Raw genomic sequence first — 21,015 nt, 5'->3', positions numbered from 1 at the left:
ACACCATTTCCTGCCAGGTAGCAGTGAGGAGAGCTGAGGAGCTCTGTGCAAGCCACCCACCCAGGATTGGGGCCAGATGTATCCCCTGAGGGCAGAGAGGGCAACTGCTCCCCTCTGGGCTCAGGGCTTCTGGAGAAGCCCGAGGAGAAGCCCCACACGGTGCCTACCTCATCGAAGTCAGCCACATCCTCGCAGTTCTCCAGGACCCGGGAGTAGAAGGACTGCCCTGTGTGGGGGAGAGAGGGGACTCCAGTCAGACCTCAGCCCCAGAGTCATTGTAACAGCATTTGTGAAAAAAACCATGGTCATGAACTGCCATGAGCTATGCAGCTCTCCAGGATGAGGCGAGTCCCCATGTCACCTCTTCTCTGACCCTCAGCAGTCCTTAAGGTAGGCAGGTCAAAGGCCATTCGCTCCATTTTACAAATGGGATACTAAAATCCAGGAAGGCCAAGCTGGTCAGAATAGACATGGGAGTGGACCCCAAGGCTCTCTTCTCCCCTGGCCACTTCCCCAGGGATTCTCTTGACCTTCTTCTGCAGCCGCCCCCCCCCCCAGCTCTACTGGCTGTCCCAGGCCCTGCTGCCCTTGCAGAAGCCTGGTCCAGGGAGTGGCAAGCTCCCTTCCTGCTGATGGGAGTCTGTGGAGCCCAGCCACCTTCTGTGACCTGGTCCCACCCAAACAAAGCCTGGGACAACTAGTCAAGTCCCAGATCTCTGTCCCAAGGGCCTCCTCCACCCCTTCCAGAGCCTCATCTCCCTTCCTTTTCTGTGAGCCTTTACAGAGAGGAGAGTCTCAGGTGACCTCTCTCTTTCCTGTGTTCAGTACCTGGTCCCTTCTTTTCCTGCTGGCACAAGTAATAGGGTGGGATGGATATACTGTCCCAGACCCCTGGCTGCCCCCACATCCATATGCCACCAAATAGGGCATGTTGGGTGTCAGAGGCTGTCCTCTTTTTGGCCTATCCAATCTGAACTGACCCAAGCTGCTGGGAAAACTAAATCAGGGGATAGTCGAGGGTGAACTAAGGGGCATGAGGCAGCCATGTGTGGAGACCATCTCCTCCAGTTCACTTTGCAAAGCATTCACCCGAGGAGTCCCTGATGTACTGGGCCACATCCTGGGACTTAGGATAGAAGGATGGACAAATGCATAGGACCCTTTCCTCAGGGAGCCAAGAAGGGGAAGCCAGGGACCTCAAAGAGTCCCTAGTTCAATACTATACAATATATATCCCAAGGTAAAAATTTGCACAAGATGCAGAAATGGTGCAGAGAGGGAGGATTAATACCTTTTGGGGGGTGACTTGGAATAACATGAGAAGAGGCTATAATTTTTTATAAGGAGAAAAACAGAGGTGGGATAGGTTAAAAAGTTATTACTTAAAATTAATCTATTATTCTTTGAAATGACCCACAAATGAATAAATAAATAATAGCAGTACGGTTGGATCCTAGGTGTTTTTTTTAATCCTATTTTTTTAAAAAACAAAACCAATTCTATGTATCTATTTTGTATGTGCTTAGAAAAAAATTTCCAACCATTAAAGTTGATCCTCCCTGGAGAGGGGGAGTGAAAAGATATTGTAAGCAGCGTACTTTGACCTTTTGTTTTTTATTTACTGGATATTATACATGGATTTTTAAAAATGATCATGCTTTACTCTTATAATTGAAAGAAAAACACTTTTAAGTTCCCACTAATCTAGACCAATTAATGGTCTGTTTTGTGAAAGAGCTGTCTCCAGATGGGGGTTAGGATGGGTTGCCACTGATGGGCAGGGCTGGGAATATAGGACGGATCTTGGTATGCATGCTCCCTCTCCACGGAAGACCTGGGAGACCTCATTTAACTAAGGAGCCCCTCTGACCCTCCCCTGAGATGGCGCCTTGGCCGGGTATGGAAGGAGACTCAGCTAGGCTGTTCCCTCTAGGAACTGACTTTGCTCTCCACTCTCATGAGGAAGGCAGGGTTGATGTTGGATTCACTGAAATAGTGATGTGGCAAATCTGAGTGTGTGTGTGTGTGTGTGTGTGTGTGTGTGTGTGTGTGTGTATGTGGTGAGGGGGCTGGGGTGAGGGCAGGTGGGGAAGGATTGCATCTGAGATAATTAGAAGCTATAAAGCAGAGTCATTTATACAGAAAATAGATACGAAGTAGAAAAGATGGAAAAGAAATAATCTTTAGTACTAGCCAGGGACAAAACAAAGAAAAAAAATCAAATAGAAAAATCTTAACAAGTTCCCCACAAGGCAGCGGTCAGAGGAGAAGGAAACAGGAGAGATGGAGCCTGAGCTTCAACTGCTAATTTTCCCTGCAGGTGATATACACGATACAAATGGAGAATCAGGTGAGCCTAGTGGTGCATCAGGCTTCCCCAAGGACCTGCCGCTCTGAATAATCAAAGAGCTGTGCATCCTAGAAAGGTCTTAATGAGGCTCTGTATGGCTGTGCTCAAGGATGCAAAAAACAGCCAGGGGGAGATATGGTGGGGACCTCCAAGGAGGAGTCTGGTTCTAATGGGCTCCAAGCTAAGCATGAGGCTCAAACCCTCCACTGCTTGAGTATTTGCATAGCCTATTAGAAAGGAAGTCAAACACTGTGAAATTAGCCATTGCAGAATTCACATGTCGACTCTGTTTGAAAATGCGCTAAACCTCATTGGCTTAGGCACTAGGGATACAGATGTGAGTATTCAGCAAACGGGATGAGCTGAAATCTCTCTCTCTCTCTCTGTCTCTCTCTCTCTCTCTACACACACACACACACACACACACACACACACACGTAAAGATTTGCTGAAACAAATCAATTATACAGAAAGAGTGGAAAGATCAATTTAAAAAAGCAAAACATTGTTAAACCTTTCTGAAGAGCCACTGTGTAGGAGGGTATGGACACACAGTGGCAGCATCACTTGGGTGGCCCTTTTGTCTTCACTGGCACAGGGCCAAGGGACCTCCATCATCTCTTTTCAGTTATCAGTAACCCCATCTTGTTTCAAGTTCATTTCCACTTAACATCTACTCCATTTGACACTAGTCTTATTGGCATTTAAGTTTCATTTTGAATGGCTTTCAGACAAAACCATTAAAAATCCCAATATCCAATCAGCTTTCTTGCTACAGGGAAGATTGAGAATAAAGCTTGAAGAAAATAGACTCTTCCTTGCATGGAGAGGCTCTTGTGGATCCAGGGAGAAAGTTAGATGGGAAATTGAACAGCATCCTTCCCTGAGAGGCCACTGCTCCCAGGGTAGATGAGCTGCTTGGTTTGAAACAAACTCTTCCCTGAGCCAATAAATGGGGTATACATTGCAGATCTGTGCTCCTGGTGTAATAAGTGCCATGACATGGATTATACCCATTCCCTATTGGAGAGGCTTAGGATTCCAAAGTTTAATAGAAGTAACTTTTATGTCATTCATCGTTTAAAAATATCCACTGTAGCTGGGCCCCCAAGTGCAGGTGAGCCCAATATTGGTTTCATAGGCTGAACAGCATGCTAGCCTCTTAGATGCTATGTACAAAATGTCCCACCTGCCCAAAAGAGCTCCTTCTTCCAGGCAGCCTGCCCTGCTGGGGCCCAGACCTTTGAGTAAAGACAGGCATGGAGGGACGCCGGCCCCTGTGCCTTTCCACAGCTAGCCATGGGTCTTCTCTGAGTCTATATCAGCCCTGCCAATTGCCCCAGTACAGGGGGACAACTGCTGCCTTTAAGAGCTTATTACAACCCAGAAAGTGGGGAGTGGTATGTCAGACATAGAAGAGGCTTATATACAGGGCAGAGTTTGGTGGTTGACATGTAAGAAGTATGAAGAGAGAGGTATGAAAAGAAGAAATGACTTTCCTCTGGTGGGCCAAGGAAGGCATTGATGAGACACTGGACGTGGGCACTGGAAGAGTAGACAGGCTGTCAACATGCAGAGGGACTGGGGAGCAGACAGCAGGAGGGACTCTGGGTGGAGAGAAGAGTGTGTGTCAGTGTTCAAGTGTGGGGCAGGGGACGGAGCCTGACACAGTGGGCCCTGGACAGTGAGTCCTGCTGGGAAGGGAGCAATGGAAGGGTCTGTCCACAGGGAGTGGCCCATGGAAGGAAGTCCTTAGAACATGGAATGGCCCATGGAGGGAAGTCCTTAGAACAGGGAGTGGCCCATGGAGGAAAGTTCTTAGAACAGGGAGGGGCCCGTGGAGGGAGGGAAGAGGTCTGAGGACAAATCCCAGCAACATCATGGTTTTGCCAGCACCCAGCCATCTGGCCATCTTCCCAGCAGCGCCTGCTATTGCTGTTACCCTGTGTGAGCTGAGAAATAGCATACGACACTCCTTGAAACTCAGACCTGTCACTGGTACTTCCCTGCCTTATTTAAAATAGCAAAGCCTCAGTGTGAACTGCACAAGGTGATGCTTCCCTCTTGTGAGGCTGTGCACACCCCAGCGCCTCCCTTCCCTGTGTTCAGGCACAGCAGTTCTCTGAGAAAGGGCCCACTGATCAGTCTGTTTCTCTTTCTCCCTCCCCTCCTCTCCCTTCCCCTTCCCTTTTTCTTTTCTTTTTTTTTTTTTTTTTGATTCTGGGGATTGAACCCAGGGACGCTTAATCACTGATCCACATTTCCAGCCCTTTTAAAATATTTTCTCCAGAGACAGGGTCTTACTCAGTGCTGGCTTTGAACTCCCAATCCTCCTGCCTCAGCCTCCTGGGCTGCTGGGAACCTGTTTTCTTTTGAAGGCCAGTCACTCCCATGGAGCTCCAGGAAGCAGGGTGCAGGTTCAGGGAGAAGAGCCAGGCCTAGTGCCTGGTGCCGTGGCTCATGGGCTGGGAGTCCTGGAGCTGACTGTCCAACCCTTGGAGTCTCAGAGTCATCATTTAAAATCTGGGGGTAACCATCTTGGACCAGCTTTCTGTTCTGGGACCATTGTGATGATCAGCAAGAGGCTGTTTTTCAGAAAGTCTGAGTGAAACTTCAAGTCCCTTATGAGCAGAGGGGGCACAGGACAGAGGGTGTGGCTTGCAGGCTTCAGGGCCTGGTTTCAAATCCCAGCCCCACCACCTGCTAGCCCTTGAAGAAGTTATTTAACTTTCTTTGCCTTCGTCTCCTCATCCATAAATTGGAGAAAATGACAGAGCTTAAAATAGCGCCTGAGCAGAGTTGATTACTCAGGAAATAGCTGTTATTCTCCTAAAGACTCCTGTCTTTCCCTTAGACCTTTAAGTTAAGTGATAAATATAAAAATGGTCTCCCCTAGTATGAATCACATCTGTAATGTATTTTTAGTATCATATAATCAGAAACAACATTTTCTTCATGTTCTGTAACAGTTCAAATTTTAAGGTATTTTAGTATGATTATCTCTTCTTAGTGGGTAAAATTTATATTCACAGATCTTAAGTATATATTTTAATGAGTTTCATTAAATCATATATTATGTAATTACCACACCGTCAAGATATAGAACATTTCCATTTCCTTCCAATATGCCTTTGGTTCCCTTTGCATTTAATTTCTGTCACTCTCCACAGGTGACCAATGATCTGATTTCTGTCACCAAGGATTAGTTTCACCCGTCTTAAACATCATACAAATGATACCCTACAGAATGTACTTTTTTGATGTCTAGCTCTTGTGGTCCAGGTAATGATTTTGCAATTCATTATATTGGTGCATACATATTGAGTTGTCCCTCAATATCTGATGGGTGTTCCTTAAACCAATTCCCCATGGATATTCAAATCTATAGATACTGTAGTACCTTATGCAAAATCTCCTAATATCTGCATTTAACTTATGCACATCCTCCATGTGCTTTATTATGTCATCTCCAGATGACTTGTGATACCCAATGCAATGTAAATGCGGTGTAAGTCGTTGTACTGCATTGTTTAGAATAATGACAAAAAAAAATTGTATGTGTTTCATACAGAGGCAATTTTCCCCTCAAACATTTTTAATCCTCAGTTCAATTAGTGGGTGCAGAATACATGGATATGGAGGGACAACTGGAAATCGTTGGTTTTTATTGTTGAGTGATATTCCACAACTTGTTGATCCATTCTTCTGTTGGTAGACTTTTAGATTATTTTCCATGTCGGGCTAATAGGAGTGGAGATGCTGTGAATATTCTTGTAAACATCTTTTTGTGGACTTGTGATTTTCTTTCTCATGAGGAAATACCTAAGAGCAAATGACTGGATCACAGGGCAGGTATCTGTTGAATTTTACAAGAAATTGCATTTTTAAATGCTTATACGATTTTACAATCCTATCAGCAATGTAAAACAAGTTTCAACTGTTCAATGGTCTCATCAACATTTGGTTATTGTTATGTTTTTAAATTTTTAGCCATCTTAATGCGTTTAGAATAGTATATCAATGTAATTTTTATTTTCATATCTCTACTGATAAATGATATTGACCACATCTTAATGTGGCTTATTTTTTGTCATTTGTATATCTTGTTCTATGAAGTATCTGTCCAAATCTTTTGCCTATTTAAAAAATTGTTCATTTGTCTTTATCAATTTGTGGGGGTTCTTTATATATTCTGGCTACAAGTTCTTTGTCACATAAATGTGAATATTTTCATTCTGTGTGTAAAGCTTGCCTTCCCATAAATGTCATACAAATGATACCCTACAGAATGTACTTTTTTATGTCTAGCTCTTGTATATTTTTGATGGATAGGAGGTTTTAATTATTAAAATATCCAATTTATCAATTTTTGGTGAAGTTTATTTCTTGTGTTTGATATTTTTTATATTTTCTTTAAGAATTTTTTGTCTAACTCAAGAATATAACAAAGGTATTCTATGTTTTCTTCTAGAAGCTTATAGTTTTTTATGCTTAGTTCTATAATTTATTCTGAATTATTATTAATAGTAATATGAGGTAGTATATGAATTTTAAACTCCTACTTCATATATATGTGTGTATACATATATATGTATGTGTGTGTGTATATGTATACACACACCACACACACACACACACACACACACACACACACAGAGTTCTTCTAGATATTTAATACCTTACATGAAAATCAATTATTGGATATATATGAGATCAATTTCTGGACACTCTATTCTGTTCCATTGGTCTAAGTATCTATTCTTAGGCTAATGCCACACTGATCCTTATCATCATGTGCTTTAAATTTCCAACTCTTTCCTCCATTTTCAAGGTTGCTTTGGCTATCCTATATCCTTTACATGTCCATATAAAGTTTTAAAATAGTTTTCAATTTCTATGAAGTAGCTTGTTATAATTTTTTTTTGGTACTAAGGGGGTGCCTTACCACTGAGATATATCCCCAGCCCTTTTTAATTTTTTTTTTATGAAGCTGGCATTGAACTTGCAATCCTCCTGCCTCAGTCTTCTAAGTTGTTGTAATTACAGGCAGGCACCATTGTACCCGGCACCTGTTGTGATTTTTCCTGGGATTGTATTCAATATATATAGCAGTTTATGGAGAATTTCCATCTTTACAATCCTGAATCTATCAATCAACAAGAAGAATATATTTTCTTGTATTTTTCTCAGTATTTTGTTTCTAGTGTGGCGGTCTTTCATGTCTTTGACAAAACTTATTTTTGGATATTTTATAATTTTAAAAAATATTTTTTGTAGTTATAGATGGATAGCATGCTGTTATTTTATTTGTGTATTTTTTTTTTTTATGTGGTGCTGAGGATCGAACCCAGTGCCTTCCACGTGCAAGGCAAGTGCTCTGCCACTGAGCTACACCCTCAGCCCTATTTTATAATTTTTATGCTGTTGTAAATGTAATTTTTTTAGTCTTTCTAAATTCTGTATTCCAACTGATGATTTTTTTTCCATAAAAATTAATTTTTGTTTTGATAATCATGTCTCTTAAAAGCTTACTACATTTACTCATTAGTTGTAGTAGTTTTTGGATATATTTTTTAATATAACTCATCAGGTTTTTGTGTGTGTGTGTGAAGAAAGACAGTTTTACTTCTTTTTTCCCCTGTATTTTTTTTCTTATTGCAAGAATTCCAGCACAATATGATGAACAGAAGTGGTGAGAGAGGAAACTTTGCCTTGCCTGTGATCTTAATTTCTGGAGTTAGTCATTCTTCATCCAATCAAAGAAGTCCCTTCTATTCCTAGTTTGCTAAGATTTCTTTTCATGAATGGGTGTTGGATTTTTCAAATGCTTTCTCTGTATCTATAGATATAACCATGTGGGTTTTCTCCTTTATTGTGTTACTATAGTGACACACTTTGATTAATTTTCTAATTTTTAAACTGACCTTGCATTTGTAAGATAAAATTCACTTGTCATGATGTGTTGTCCTTTTCATAAATTACTATTCAGTTGACTAATATTCTGTTAAAGATTTTTACATCTGTGTTTATGAGAGATGTTTAGCTCTGATTTTTTCATGTGTGGAAGATCTTTGTCAGGTTTGAATATCATAAAGTGATTTTGGGAAGTTTCTTCCAACTTTATTTTCTAAAAGAGTTTTTGTGTAAGATTGGTATTACTATTCTTAAATATTTTCTAGGTTACATGAGTGAAACCTCTATTTTCTGAATTTTTTGGGGGAAGGAAGTTTATTGTCATTCTTTATCCTTATTATTACAAATTCAATTTCTTTATAGATATTGGGCTCTTTATAGTTTTCATTTCTTTTTGTGTCAGCTTTGGTAAGTTGTTTTTCAAAGGATTTGTCCATTTCATTTGAGTTGTGGAATTTATTGAGATAAAGTTATTTATAATATTCTCTTATTTTCTTTTTAATGCAACGATAGCCCCTCTTCCATTTTTGACGTTGGTAATTTGTGTTTTCTTGACCACTCTTGCTAGGGTTTTTATATTTTATTAATTTTTTTCAAAGAACCAGACTTCAGCTCTGTCAATTTTCTCTGTTGTCTGTTTTCTATTTCCTTCCTTTTACTTTATTTGGGTCTAATTTGGGGAAATTGAGGGGGGGGCATATTTATTTATTGAAATTAAACTCTCTCTTCTAAACTGTACAATTCAATGGTTTTTAAAGTATATTCACAGGGTTGTGCAACCATGGCCACTGTGTAATTTCATCACCACAGGAGGAAGCTCCGTCCCGGAGGCAGTCATCCCCACCCTCCCTACCGCAGCCCCTGGCAGCCGCTGATCTACTAACCTTTCTGTCCCTATAGACTTGCCTCTTCTGAACATTTCATATTAATGGAATCATATGATATGTAGTCTGACTTCTTTCACTTAGCATAATGGTTTCAAGACTTAGGTTTAATTTGCTTTTCCCTTGGTAGCTTCTTAAAGCCAAAGCCTAGATCATGGATTTTACCCTTTTCTTTTTCTGCTATATGTTTTACAATTATAAATGTGGATATGTTGTATTTTTGTTATCATTAAATTAGAAACATTCAATAATTTCTCTTTTGTTTTCTTCATTGATCATAGGTTATTAAGAAGATCATTAAAATTTTTTTAAATATTTAGGGCTTTTAAAGATATCTTATTGCTATTGATTTCTAATTGAATTCCGCTGTGGTCAGAGGACAACTCTGTAGGATGTCAGTCTTTTGAGATATAGTGATAGTTACCCAGCATGTGGTCTGTCAAGGTGAGTATACTATGTGTGATTAAGAAAAATGCGTATTCTTCAGTTTTAAGGTGTAAGGTCCTAGAAATGTCAATTAGGTGAAGCTGGTTGACAGGGTTGTCAAATCTTCCATCTCCCTGATTTTCTTGCCTGGTTAGTTGTGATTATCTCTTGTAACAAACTTTTCTTCCCTGTGAGGAGCTCGGTTTCTTAATAACAGTTGAATGAAGGAATTTAGTTCAAAATGAATTGTCTAAAAAAAGTAGCTATGTGTAAGTTCCTTGAGTAGTGTATTCTCTGAAAATCAGCAGCAGCTCACGGAGCCATACTTGGGAGACCAGACTCCCTGGGCCTCCTACAGGGGAAGGCTGCTTTTCCATTGCCCCATCTCTCAGCTAAATGGAGGCCCCTTCTCTCTAACCCTTTGTTTTACATGAATCTTATTCAAATATCATTTCTACCTCCACTTGCCTCCCTTTTCCTGTCCTGCTAACACCAGGTGTACACAGCATAGACTCAAGCTCAGGTCAGGGGCTCTCCTGAGAGGCAGGAACAGGACGGAGCTCCTAAGCCCCAACTTTCTCTGGCTTGACTAAAACCCTTACTTCCTCCTGGTGCTTACTCTGACTTTGCCAAGTAACCAGTGTCACTCGTGCCCATATTTTAGATCTTAGCAGAGAGACAGAGAGGGAATTTGGAGTTTCTCTTGGAGCCTAGGACAGTACCAGCACACATTTAGCAACTGCTGGGTTCTAGGTTCTCCCAATAGTGTGACAGATGGAGGAACTTGTGGTCTTAATGATCCACAAGCTGTGCAGAGTACCCATTCTCTGCCAGGCGCTGGGAACATAATGAAGTATGATGGGAGGGTAACTGTTTTTACACCCTCAAATGGGATACAAATATTGTCAAAGCCGCAGTGCTGATTTTATCCTAAATTTCAACTTTATTTAAAAAAAAAGTCAATGAGTGAAAACCAAACTCCATTTTTGCAGATGAGAAAAAAAAATAGGAACAAAGACTTTTAAACCAGTATGTAGGGAGTGGGTCTATCCCTGTAGGAAGTAGTCAGTGGATTGAGGGTATCACATGATATTCTCTATCTCAGGAGACCTTTCTGGAACTGTCAGTGAGAGAAATGGATCACTGCCTGGTGCTGCTTGAGCCTCAGGCTGCAGAGGAGCCCCGTCTGCAGGCAGCGAACCTTCTCACACTTCTGTTTCAGGTCTGCTTGGTGCCAGGCACAGTGCTGGCCCTGGAGAAGCAGCCAAGGTGCCAGCCCTGATGATGCCCACCTGGATGGTCATGGCTCCAGGTGCTTTCAGCCCGACATCTCCATGTCTACCAGAGTTCAGGGTTTATTAATGGGTAGGAGTCCAGAAGAGAACCAGCTAAGGTCATCTCCCAAATCCCTGGCAAATAGTGGCCACTGCCTCTCTCTCCATAATACCTGGCACCCACTCACATCACTGGTCCCCAAGACCACAATCTTCTCTGCTCCTGCACAGAGGCACCTGTCCTGCCCTCTTGCCCCCTCCCCAGTCCCAGTGCTGCCCTTCCTCTCAATTCCAGGTCATCCCTTTCCTCCATCCCCACAACCTTGGCTGTACTCCCTGCCTGCAGTCCTGACCCCCAAGAGTTCTTTCCAAATCCAGATCTTAGAATCCACTCTTCTGCTAAGAGGTTTGGTGTCTCCTATTTCCTTACCAAGCCAAGTTCAAAGGCCTTAGTGTGACACTGAAGCCCTTTGTGTTTAAGGGCCCCTCTGCCTGGAATGGGGCCTTTCCTCGGCTTTGTCTTGGCCAAAATGCTATGATCTCTCCAGGGCCTGCTTAAATAGCAACCCCCCTGTGCTCAGGGAAGACTCCCTCCTGGGCCCTGCCTACCACTGGCTGCTTGTTGGTCCAGGGTGGCTAAGATACACCAGGGCCTCTCCACCTTTCCTGAACTCCTTCTGGATCACTCTGCAGGCCACCTTCTGGTCTCCTCGTCTCAGCAGGGTTCCCTTGCCGTGTTCTGACCTGGCCCCTGCCTCTCTCTCCATAATATCTGGCATCCACTCACAACGCCTGTACAACAGGTGCCTTGCCCTTGAGGACAAGAACCGTGTCTGGCTCACTTCTTACAGTCCTCCCAGGGTTGAGAAGGGTGCCTGGCAAAAGTGGCCTTCAGTAAATATTTGTTACTGGAGACGAATGAAAGTCCAGGTGAATAAATGATCAGAGCCCTGATTTACAAAGCACATTAAAATGAAACTTTTAATAAACTGGCAATCCACGACATTGATGAGATAATTAGGAAATTTATCACCGGTTCTTTGACAGTATTAGGGAATTGGTATTTTTTTTTTGGAATGATAAAGTAGGTAGGTTTTTAAAATCCTTATCTTTCATAGCTATGCTCTGAGTATTTACAGATGTAAATATGGTATTTTTTTCTTTGAAATAATTTGGGGTGGAGAATGGAAAGGGAGATAAAGGAAACAATCTTGGCATAGTTGATAGTCTTTGAAAATGGATGGGGTTATTCCCCCTACTCTTGTGTAAATTCAAGGCTTTTTATTATTAAAAAAAAATCAAAAGGAATGAAGTTTCAAACTCCAGGATGGGTGCAGGTGGGAGAGAGGAAGCTTTCCTATTAGTAGTAAAGGCGGACGGGAGAACCCAGCCTCAGCTGTTCTGGAGATCATCTGCGAGTCTGCTCTCTCTGGATGTTTCCAGCAGCTTTCTTGCTGTACAGCAGAAGATGATTTTTACAATCATTTTTATAGCATGAAAATATACTCCTCTTATCAAAGCAGGAAGAGCCTGGGGAATTTTCTGGGTGCAATGCCTAGTCTCTGCTGAGTCTGCATTGGCTTGGGCTTGCTCTGGGTAGGAGGAGGAGGGAACATCACCCCCTGGGGCTTGAGGCAGAGAAGGCTTCCCTGGGGGTGGGAAAGGGCCCTGTGTGCGCTGGGAAGTATGGAGGGCCCAGGGCTGTGTCCTATGTGTTAATGGCGAAAGCACAGAGCTGTGTCCACCGCCTGCAGAGGCTGTCCTGAGGGACCCCCTATCTCCTGCCCTCAGTGGGGGCAATGCTCACCCCTGTTCTCCAAGGGTGGTGGTACTAGGCTGGGGCGGAGTCCACTCCACATGCAGGCCCAGATAGCCAGGATCATCTCAGGGGTGGGGCACTGGGATACTCTGCCTCCATTACCAGGAATGGCAGAGAAGTTTCCAGATAGAAGTTGTATTTATCATCAAGAGGGACAACTCCCCCATTTCACAGGGGGAAATAAATCTAATTTGGAGTCTGAGATGTTCCCTGCAACAGCAGTACAGGGCAGGGCCCAGTCTCTTCCCAGCAGTCACCACTGGCCCTATGTTGCCCCCTTCCAGTAGCTTTGCTGTGGCTTCCCAGCCATTGTTCTCAGCTGGGATCCCCCTTCTGCAGGTCCTGGTGTCCCCACCCAGATGGCTTGGCCTTCCTGTCAACCCCTCCTTGCCTCTCTTTCTGTATCTCCATGTGGACAAGCAGGCATGTCTTTCAAGACCTAATTCAAGAGCTCCTTGTTCTAACCCATCTTGTACCTTACCCCTCCCCTGAGCCCCCCTCAGCCCCTGTGTGCCCTGCATGGTTTCCTGTGGCATGACTGTGCAGTCCCCACCCCTTCCCCGTGCCAATACAGCAAGCTTCAGGAAGAGCGTGCTCAGTGAAGAGGGAGGGCCACTACATCCTCTCTTTCTTCCTACATGTGGTCCAGAATTGGATCCCCCAACATTTGCCAGAGGATGAGGTCAGCCTCCCTCTGGGGCCCTGGAAGATTCTCTGAGCTGGTGAGGTCAACAGAGGGAGGATGAGCCAAAATTTTTGGTTTTTAGCTCCTGGGACCTCTTTTAGTTCCTTGATCTCCCTTGGATAGAAAGTTCTAGTTGGAGTTCACAGTTGTGGAGCTGAGCCAGAGTGGAAGAATTTAAACCCATTCAACAGAGAAGGCCTCAGGGACAGAAGCCATTTCTTACTCATCTTGAGGAGTAGCTGGTGCTTAGCACAGAACTCAGTAGATATCTGATCTGTCTCAAAGGGGCACAGAAGTAGTGCACACAGAAGCGTGGCCTGTCCCTAAAATACAGCTGTAGGAGGCTGCGCAGAGTGCTGCAAGGGGACAGAAGCCTTCCTGGAGGAGGTGGCATGTGAGCCGGGCCTTGAAGGATGCCCAGAGTTAATGGAAATTCTCAAGGTGGAGGGTGGGGATCATTCTGGGCAGAAGAAATGGTCTTAAGGTGTGGCAATATTAAAAGGTCAGCCTCTCTGGGGACTGGCCGTGTAGTGGGAATGCAGTGGGGTGGGGTTTGGGGTGGGGATGGGAGAGAAGGAGCAGGGATGAACCCCCAGAGAAGCCTTGCCCAGGCAGTCATCTGTGACAGTGGCCAGTCCATGTGTATTGCGTGGCACTAAGGTTCAGCCTTCAGTTGTCACCATCTCACCCAAAACATCCTCACCCTTATGTTTTGGCAAGAATGCTCAAGGAACAGAAGGTGACAGGAGATGACAGGGCTGGCTGGCCCCAGACAGTCTGTCACTCACTCTTGTTCTCCAGCAGCCCAAGTCCCCATGTCTGGGGGCTCAAGTGGCTGAGCACTGGGCACAAGGATGGGCTAGAACTCAGAGGCCCTGCTCATCCTGCATACCATGGCCCTCTGATTGATGCAGCAAATTAATTTATAGCTGAGAAAGAATAAGACTGAAGCGAACACTTCCTTTCTCTCTCTCTCTCTCTCTTTGTTTTTATTTTTGTTTGGTACCTGGGTTTGAACTCAGGGGCACTTAACCACTGAGCCACATACCCTGAGCCCTTTTTTTTTGTATTTTATTTAGAGACAGGGTCTCATTGAATTGCTTAGAGCCTCGCTAAGTTACTGAGGCTGGCTTTGAGCCCTGGATCCTCTTGCCTCAGCCTCCCGAGTCGCTGGGATCAAAGCGTGTGCCACCACACCCAGCAATACTTCCTCTCTTTGAGTAGCACCTGCTGTCAAGATGGCTCCTTCCTGGATAGCCCACTCCCGCTTACTTCTCATGACCACAGACCTCTGAGTTAAATGGAAGCCATTATCTTCAGCTTGTTAATGACAAACTAAAGTCTCAGGCCTGTGGTTGCAGGCATGTCTGGGATGGGAATCTAACTTCCCTGTGTCTCTGTCTAGACCAATGAGGCTGTAACTCCTTAGGACAGGGGCAGGGTCTCCTTCAGCCCCAGGGTCCCAGGCCTGTCCCTCACCCAGCCTGGCACTGGGCTTCCTTCAGGGGGTCTGGGGAACTTGGAACCAGTATCTCCTCTGACTGATCACAAATTTCTGGATTCTTCCTGCTAAATCACAACAGTGGTTGTGCGTGTCATGAAGCACTGTGCCGCATTCAAAGCGGTTTGCTCCCTCTGAACTGTTGTTGGGGTTGGCCTTTTGGGGAGCTTATCGTTGTCAACTGCTGGATGCAGGGGGTGATTGGCTGAGGCCTTTCTGTAACAAAGGATTATTTCTGGAAATCTGCTTGTCTTCTGCCTATACTGCTACCTGCCCAGCCCCCTTCCCCAGGAGCTCTGCCTATAGCTATCTGCAAATTTAGAGCCTAGAAATGGATTTCTCCACTCCGCCTGCAGGGACCAGGCTGCAGATAGGCTAATTCCTGGGTGGTCAGCCTCACTGCTCAAAGGAAAATTTGGGTCTCAGATGGACAGGTGCTTACCCCAGTTTACCCTGGGGGAAAAAACAGAGCTTACAGGATTGAGCAACCTGGGTGAGGTCCTACACTTCGGCCTCCCCACTAATCCCAAGCAGGTCTCTCTATACTTTGTTTTTCTGCCTGCAAATGGGACTAACCCTGCTCAGCCTGGACTGTCTTATCACAGCAACGTGTGGGCTGAGCAGCCAGGCACCGGGCCATATGTGGAACACAGGGCTGTGTTTCACGGATCAAACAGCAGACTTGCTTCTCCTAAAGCCAGTGTGAGCCAGCAGGTGGCCCATGGAGATGCAGGGTGCTGCAGAGAAGGTGGGCACGGGTTGGGCTGGGAAGCAACAGGCTGCCAGCCTTGCCTGTCCCTCCTCCCGCTGACAGAGTTGCTGCTGTCACTTCCACCCCCAACCTACCCTATGCACAGCAGGCTGCAGCCGGGCAACCCAAGGCCTGTGAGGGGGTGCTGGGGTGGCCAGGATTTCTGTTGGAGCATTCTGCGGGAGCTGCCACATCTCCTGTCCCTCCTGGTAGAGTTGCAGATACTGCATGCAGCCTGGGCCCAAGGCTCATTTGGTCTTCAATGTGGTGGCGCTCTCAGCCTCCCCCACCTCTGCCCCACTCTCAGACCCCTCTCTGGGTAGGAGGGGATGGATCTGGTGAGGAGTACATTGAGATCCCCTGGACCAGAGAGTTGGGCAGTGACCAGGCAGAGAGCCAAGGTGGGTGGGCAAAAGGCAGAGGGCAGCCTGGCCTGCCTGTCCCTGCTTGACATCCTGTGTCCTGGAGAAGTCCCACCTGCCTCCGTGGCTCTGCCTGGCTCTGGGGTCTCAGCTCTTACAGCTTCTCCAGCCTTGTGAAGCCTCTGTCCGTTCCTGCATTCCAGCTCTTCCTCAGCCTTGAGCATGCTGTTCCCTCTGCCTCCCATCATCATCTCCTGCCCTTGCTGCCTCCTGCTGATCCCTTGGGCTCCGGCCAGCTGAGTGCTGCCTCCTCCTGGAAGTCTTTCCTGACTGCCACCCACTGGAATTAGTGTGTTGCTTCTGCAGTTTACATGCTGCTCTTGTCCCCAACCTCTCTATCATGCAACTGTCCTGATTGTCTCCCCACTGGTGCCCCTGCCCCACCAGATCGGGCTCCTTGAGGCCAGGGCCTGGGTCGTGCTCAGCTGTTTCCAGCCCTCACCCTTGGTAGATTGTAATAAGTGGTCACCGAACACATTGGTTGAAGGAGGATAGGAAAATAATTGATAGAGGAGGGGCCGAAGAGTTGCAGGATCCCAGGAAAACAGATCTAAGAGAAGCCACAGTATCCCCACCATCTCCATTGTCCTGGGGCCTGGAGAGTCCCTAGCTGCCTCAGTGTCTACCAGCTACCCTGCTCTTCCAAGTCCACACCTCTTTATTGAACCCAAAGAAATCAACCTGAGAGAGGGGGTGAAGGGACCAGGAAGGCTCTGCAGGGCTGGGCCTTTCAGTTCTGGGTCCCTGAGCCCAGTAGGAGGTTCCTTGCTTCTGCCTGCCTGAGCAGAGGGCTCTGCACCCTGCCAGGGCACGGGCACATTGGCAGGTGCAAAGAGAGATACATGTGGAAATACAGGGCACCCTGATTTTCAGGCAATCTCAAGGGCCGGTCAGGCCAGGGACAGATGGCTACCAAGGAAAAGCCTCATGGTGCCAGTCCCTGCAAGAACTTTGCCATCCATCCTTCCAGCCCTGCCCTACCCAATCAGCCACCAGAGCACAGGCTGGGCCAGCTTGCAGAGCTGGGATAGGGGCTTCCCTACCTCGGAAAGTCACTTTGGCAATCCGGTCGCCCCTGCCCCGCAGCTCCGAGACGGTCTTGAGGTGGACGAGCAGGGCCATGCTGGCGAGGACAGCCTGGGCACTGGCAGGCAAAGCAGCGTGGAGGGAATAGCTGGCGGAGCGTGGCTTGCACACCTCCCTCTTCTCCCCACTGCCGCTGCCGCTGCCTCCTCCTGCTGATGCTGCCCACAGAGACCAAGGCAACCGAGCTGAGCTGCTCCTTCCAGCGACTCACAGAGCCTCCCAGCCTCGCCAGCCCCCGCCCCTTTGAGCTGTCAGCCCAGCATGTGTTACTGTGTGTGTGTGTGTGTGTGTGTCTGTTGTGCCCCCAGTGAGCAGCCGGGAGTGCACACAGAGTTGGAATTCATTATTCAGCAGTGCTGGCTCCCAGATAAAGCCCTGTCCGGCTTCAGGTGTCTCCTCTCAGCTATTGGAGTGGAGGCTCCTACTAGCTCCTTGGCAGGGCTGAGCAAGCTCTGCTATCAAGAGCAGGTAGATGGCAGTGGACATGGGGATCAGGAACTTCGTGATTTGTGTGCACAGAAGCTGGGCTGTTGCACTGAAGTTTGGGGGATGGTCCACTCTGCCTCCTGCACCGAGTTGATCACCTGTGTCACTTATGCCTGCAAGGCTCAGGGAACCTGGACAAGCCAGGCTTGGCTGCTGTGGATGGATGGCACTGTGCCGTAGAAATCCTAATCCAAAGCCTCCTGATGGAAAACTAACATTAATCAGATAGCATTAGGGCAATACCTAGTGGGGTCCCTCAGAAATACAAGCTTTATGAGAAGAAGAGACCACCTGTCCCCCTGCCCTAAGATCATGTCCCTGAGAAGCTGAGTTCTGATTTCTTATCATGGGAACTGAATCTTGGGAGGCAGAGAGGCTGGGGCTGCAGACCAGACTGGCAGCGGGGGACTGGAAATGCTTGCAGTAACAGCCATAGAGGCTTCTGTTCTGCAAGGGTGGTGCTTAAAGACCAGGCATCCAACCCAGGGCTGGGGATGAAGAAGGCTAGGGCAGGGGAGACAGCTGACAGGTGGTCACAGGAGGAGGACTGTCCTGCTTCCTGCTCTAATCAGCTGCTAGAGGCCAGAGAAGGGAGGTCTGTGGCAGAATTTACAAGGAACAAAGGAGAATGGTCCCTCCTTTCCTTCAGGAGGGGCTTGTAGGGAAAGTGACCCTAGAGGCCAGGATTCCAGTCCCTGGAAACTGTGCAGGGTCTCTGCATCCTGGCTTTGCCATTTTCTCTCTTTTTTTTTCGGGGGTTATTGGGAATTGAACTCAGGGGCACTCGACCACTGAGCCACATCCCCAGCCCTATTTTGTATTAGAGAGGGTTTCACTGGGTTGCTTAGCTCCTTGCTTTTGCTGAGGCTGGCTTTGAACTCATGATCCTCCTGCCTCAGCTTCCCGACCTGCTGGGATTACAGGTGTGCACCACCAAGCCTGGCATTCTTTTCATTCTGTCTTGGTGGTATGTCTTCCACCCCACCCCACCCCACCCCACCTTATCTCCTGGCCTCAGTTCCTCAGAAGGTGCCCATTCCTGGGGGTGCCTCTGCATGTGCACCCAGGCAAACTTATGGTCCTCCTCTGTGTGGCTCCTGCCTGTCTCATCTCACTGCATACGAGACTGCTCCACATGCCTCTTCCCACCCCCCCAACCCCCCCCCCCCCCGGCTAACATGGGGGAGGCCCTGGTGCCTAGAATCTTTGCACCCGAGAGCTTCACAGGGTATTCTGTACATAGTAGGATACCCAATAAATATCGATAGGATAAAAGGGTGAGTTTGATGACCTACTAACAAAGTCTAAAGGTTTAAAAAGAGAAATATTAAACTTTCACAGTGTACTCCCTTGGATTCTGTAGCCTGAGTAACTTGCAGGATGTTTCTCGATACTCTTAACCCCCATTCAATACCTAAGGCCCTCTGTGCCCTGTCCCAAGAGCCTTCTCTCCTCCTTCTAGATGTTTCCTTAACACTGTCCTTATTCCTTATTTCTTTCTATTTGTTCTTTTTCCTTATTCTTCTTTTTTCCTTCAATTCCTGCTCCTCCCATATATTCATCTTTTCCACACATTTTTAACCATATGGAATTAGGAATTGTCTTGGAAAATTGCATTTATCGAATAGAAATGAATGTCTAAAATTTTAACATCCTGGTAAATTCAGTGTCTTTTTTAAAGAAAACCAATTTCTCTTTAGCATTTCCCACCCATGAGGTCAGGTGATCTGTGTTTATAAGGCTTAGCAGTACTTGATAGAAAAAGAATCCATCTCTTCCTGAGGTCCTTGGAGGTTTCTCCTGAAAGGGGTGAATTTCAGAAGACTTCTTTTAGCCCTGTGTCTCTTTAGGAAAAGCGCACAAATCTGCCCTGGGCAAGGCATTGATTGAGCTTTGCTGAACTTCACTTTCTGCATCTGTAAAATGGCACATAGCATCTCAGATTAGTTAGCTGACCCTTCTGAGACAAGCCAGATACTGGGCTGAACCCCAAGTGGAAGAGCTGAATGGACTAAAATATACACAAGTGGGCACAGGGTAATGGAGCTGTGAGCAGCTCCATCGGGGTCATTGGAAAGCCTTCCTGAAGTAGTCACATCTGAGTCCGGGATTGCTCTTTCAACATTTTTTTTCCTAACATTTTTCTTATTGTAGTGCATGTTCCCCAAGGAGATTTCAGGAAAATACAGATATGACTGGATTCTGAAGGACGGGTGGCCATTCCTTCCCCTCATATCCCTGTGGCTCCTTCTCCCACCAGGCCTCAGTTCTGCTTTTTGTGCCTCTTGCAAGCCTGTGGCTCCTTCCAGTTTCCTTGTCACCTGTCAGAGAGCATCTCTGGAGAATTCTGGTTGCAATGGCATCCTGTGAGCTCATTAGTGTCTGTGGTCTTCACCAGCTGCCATTTACAGAGTCCAACTCTGCAGGTGATGCTTCTCATCTGACCTCTGAGGGGAAGAGATGGACTGTGAGCAATGAAGGCAAACTGCAGGCATTCTTAATTGATTCCAGAATTGCTGCCAGGGAGGGAGGGTCCGGGTCTAAGTCACAGACAGCATGGCACTTTGGAAGCTGTCCCCATCCACTTAACCCTCTTGCAATACCTAAGATTCTGGCCTTGCCCAGCACACTGCCTAGGGCTGATAAGAGGGTGGCCTGGAGAAGTCCAGATGTGGAGCCCCAGGGAGGCTTAAGATAAAGCAAAGCTCACAGGGATCCTCAGATGATTTGCTCTGTGGGGCAAACACCAACACTGCAGACTCCAGGGCCCCAGTGAACTGTGGATTGGAGACTAATGGAAATCACCGACCCAGACATTTTTGTAATTTGATTTTTGACCCTTACTTATAAAACTACTTTTGTGGAGCAGCTTGAGGAACAAAAGGAGGGGGAGAGGAAGTTTCCAGGGAGAAAGGAGAGATTAATGAGAAAAATGCCCCTCTGCCCAAAGGGCATGCACACGCCCCCTCCACACTCTTAAATTATAGTCCTAAGCAAACACACCAAGCGAGGCCTACTGCAGAGCCTCTTCCTGGAACCCCCACAGAACTGGGGCACTGTGGGAGGGATGACTTCTGGGCCTGATCCTCCTTTAAAGCCAGGTGAGCCGCCTGTCCTTTCCCACCATAGCGTTCCAAGCCGGTCACCGCTAGACCCGCCGTGATAGGGCACTTGGGACATCTCCACTGCATTTCCACCTCCATTTGGCAGCTGAGCCCATTCGTGGATGTGAAAACTGAGGCTTGAGGGCAAGCTCGGTTTTTGGGGCGGTGGGGGGTGGTCAGAGCAAAGCACGATAGAGACGGGGCGCTCCGGGGCTGCTCCAGGGAGGGAACAGCGAGAAGGACCCAGTGTCCCGGAATGCGAGGGTCTCTGGGGCCAGACTCGCGTTGCCAGGCGCTCAGTTGCCGGGTGACCC

General features: G+C 46.6%; 1 protein-coding gene across 3 annotated transcripts in view; it reads right to left on the bottom strand.

The window, feature by feature from the left end:
* OTOF (otoferlin) overlaps positions 1-17,214 on the bottom strand; it is an 84,856-nt gene extending 67,642 nt beyond the window's left edge. For all 3 annotated transcript variants that reach the window (XM_081264662.1, XM_081264661.1, XM_081264663.1), the window contains exons 1-2: positions 17,069-17,214; positions 168-226 (exon numbers count right to left, since the gene is read on the bottom strand). In XM_081264662.1, the coding sequence (XP_081120788.1) occupies positions 168-226; positions 17,069-17,147 (138 nt within the window). In that variant the 5' untranslated portion in view covers positions 17,148-17,214. The remainder of the gene's footprint in view (positions 1-167; positions 227-17,068) is intronic.
* Positions 17,215-21,015: the final 3,801 nt, after the last annotated feature.

Source organism: Spermophilus citellus (assembly GCF_964194105.1).
Source record: "Spermophilus citellus genome assembly, chromosome: 13".
Taxonomy (NCBI): Eukaryota; Metazoa; Chordata; class Mammalia; order Rodentia; family Sciuridae; genus Spermophilus; species Spermophilus citellus.
This window is presented reverse-complemented; position numbering and strand designations above follow the sequence as displayed.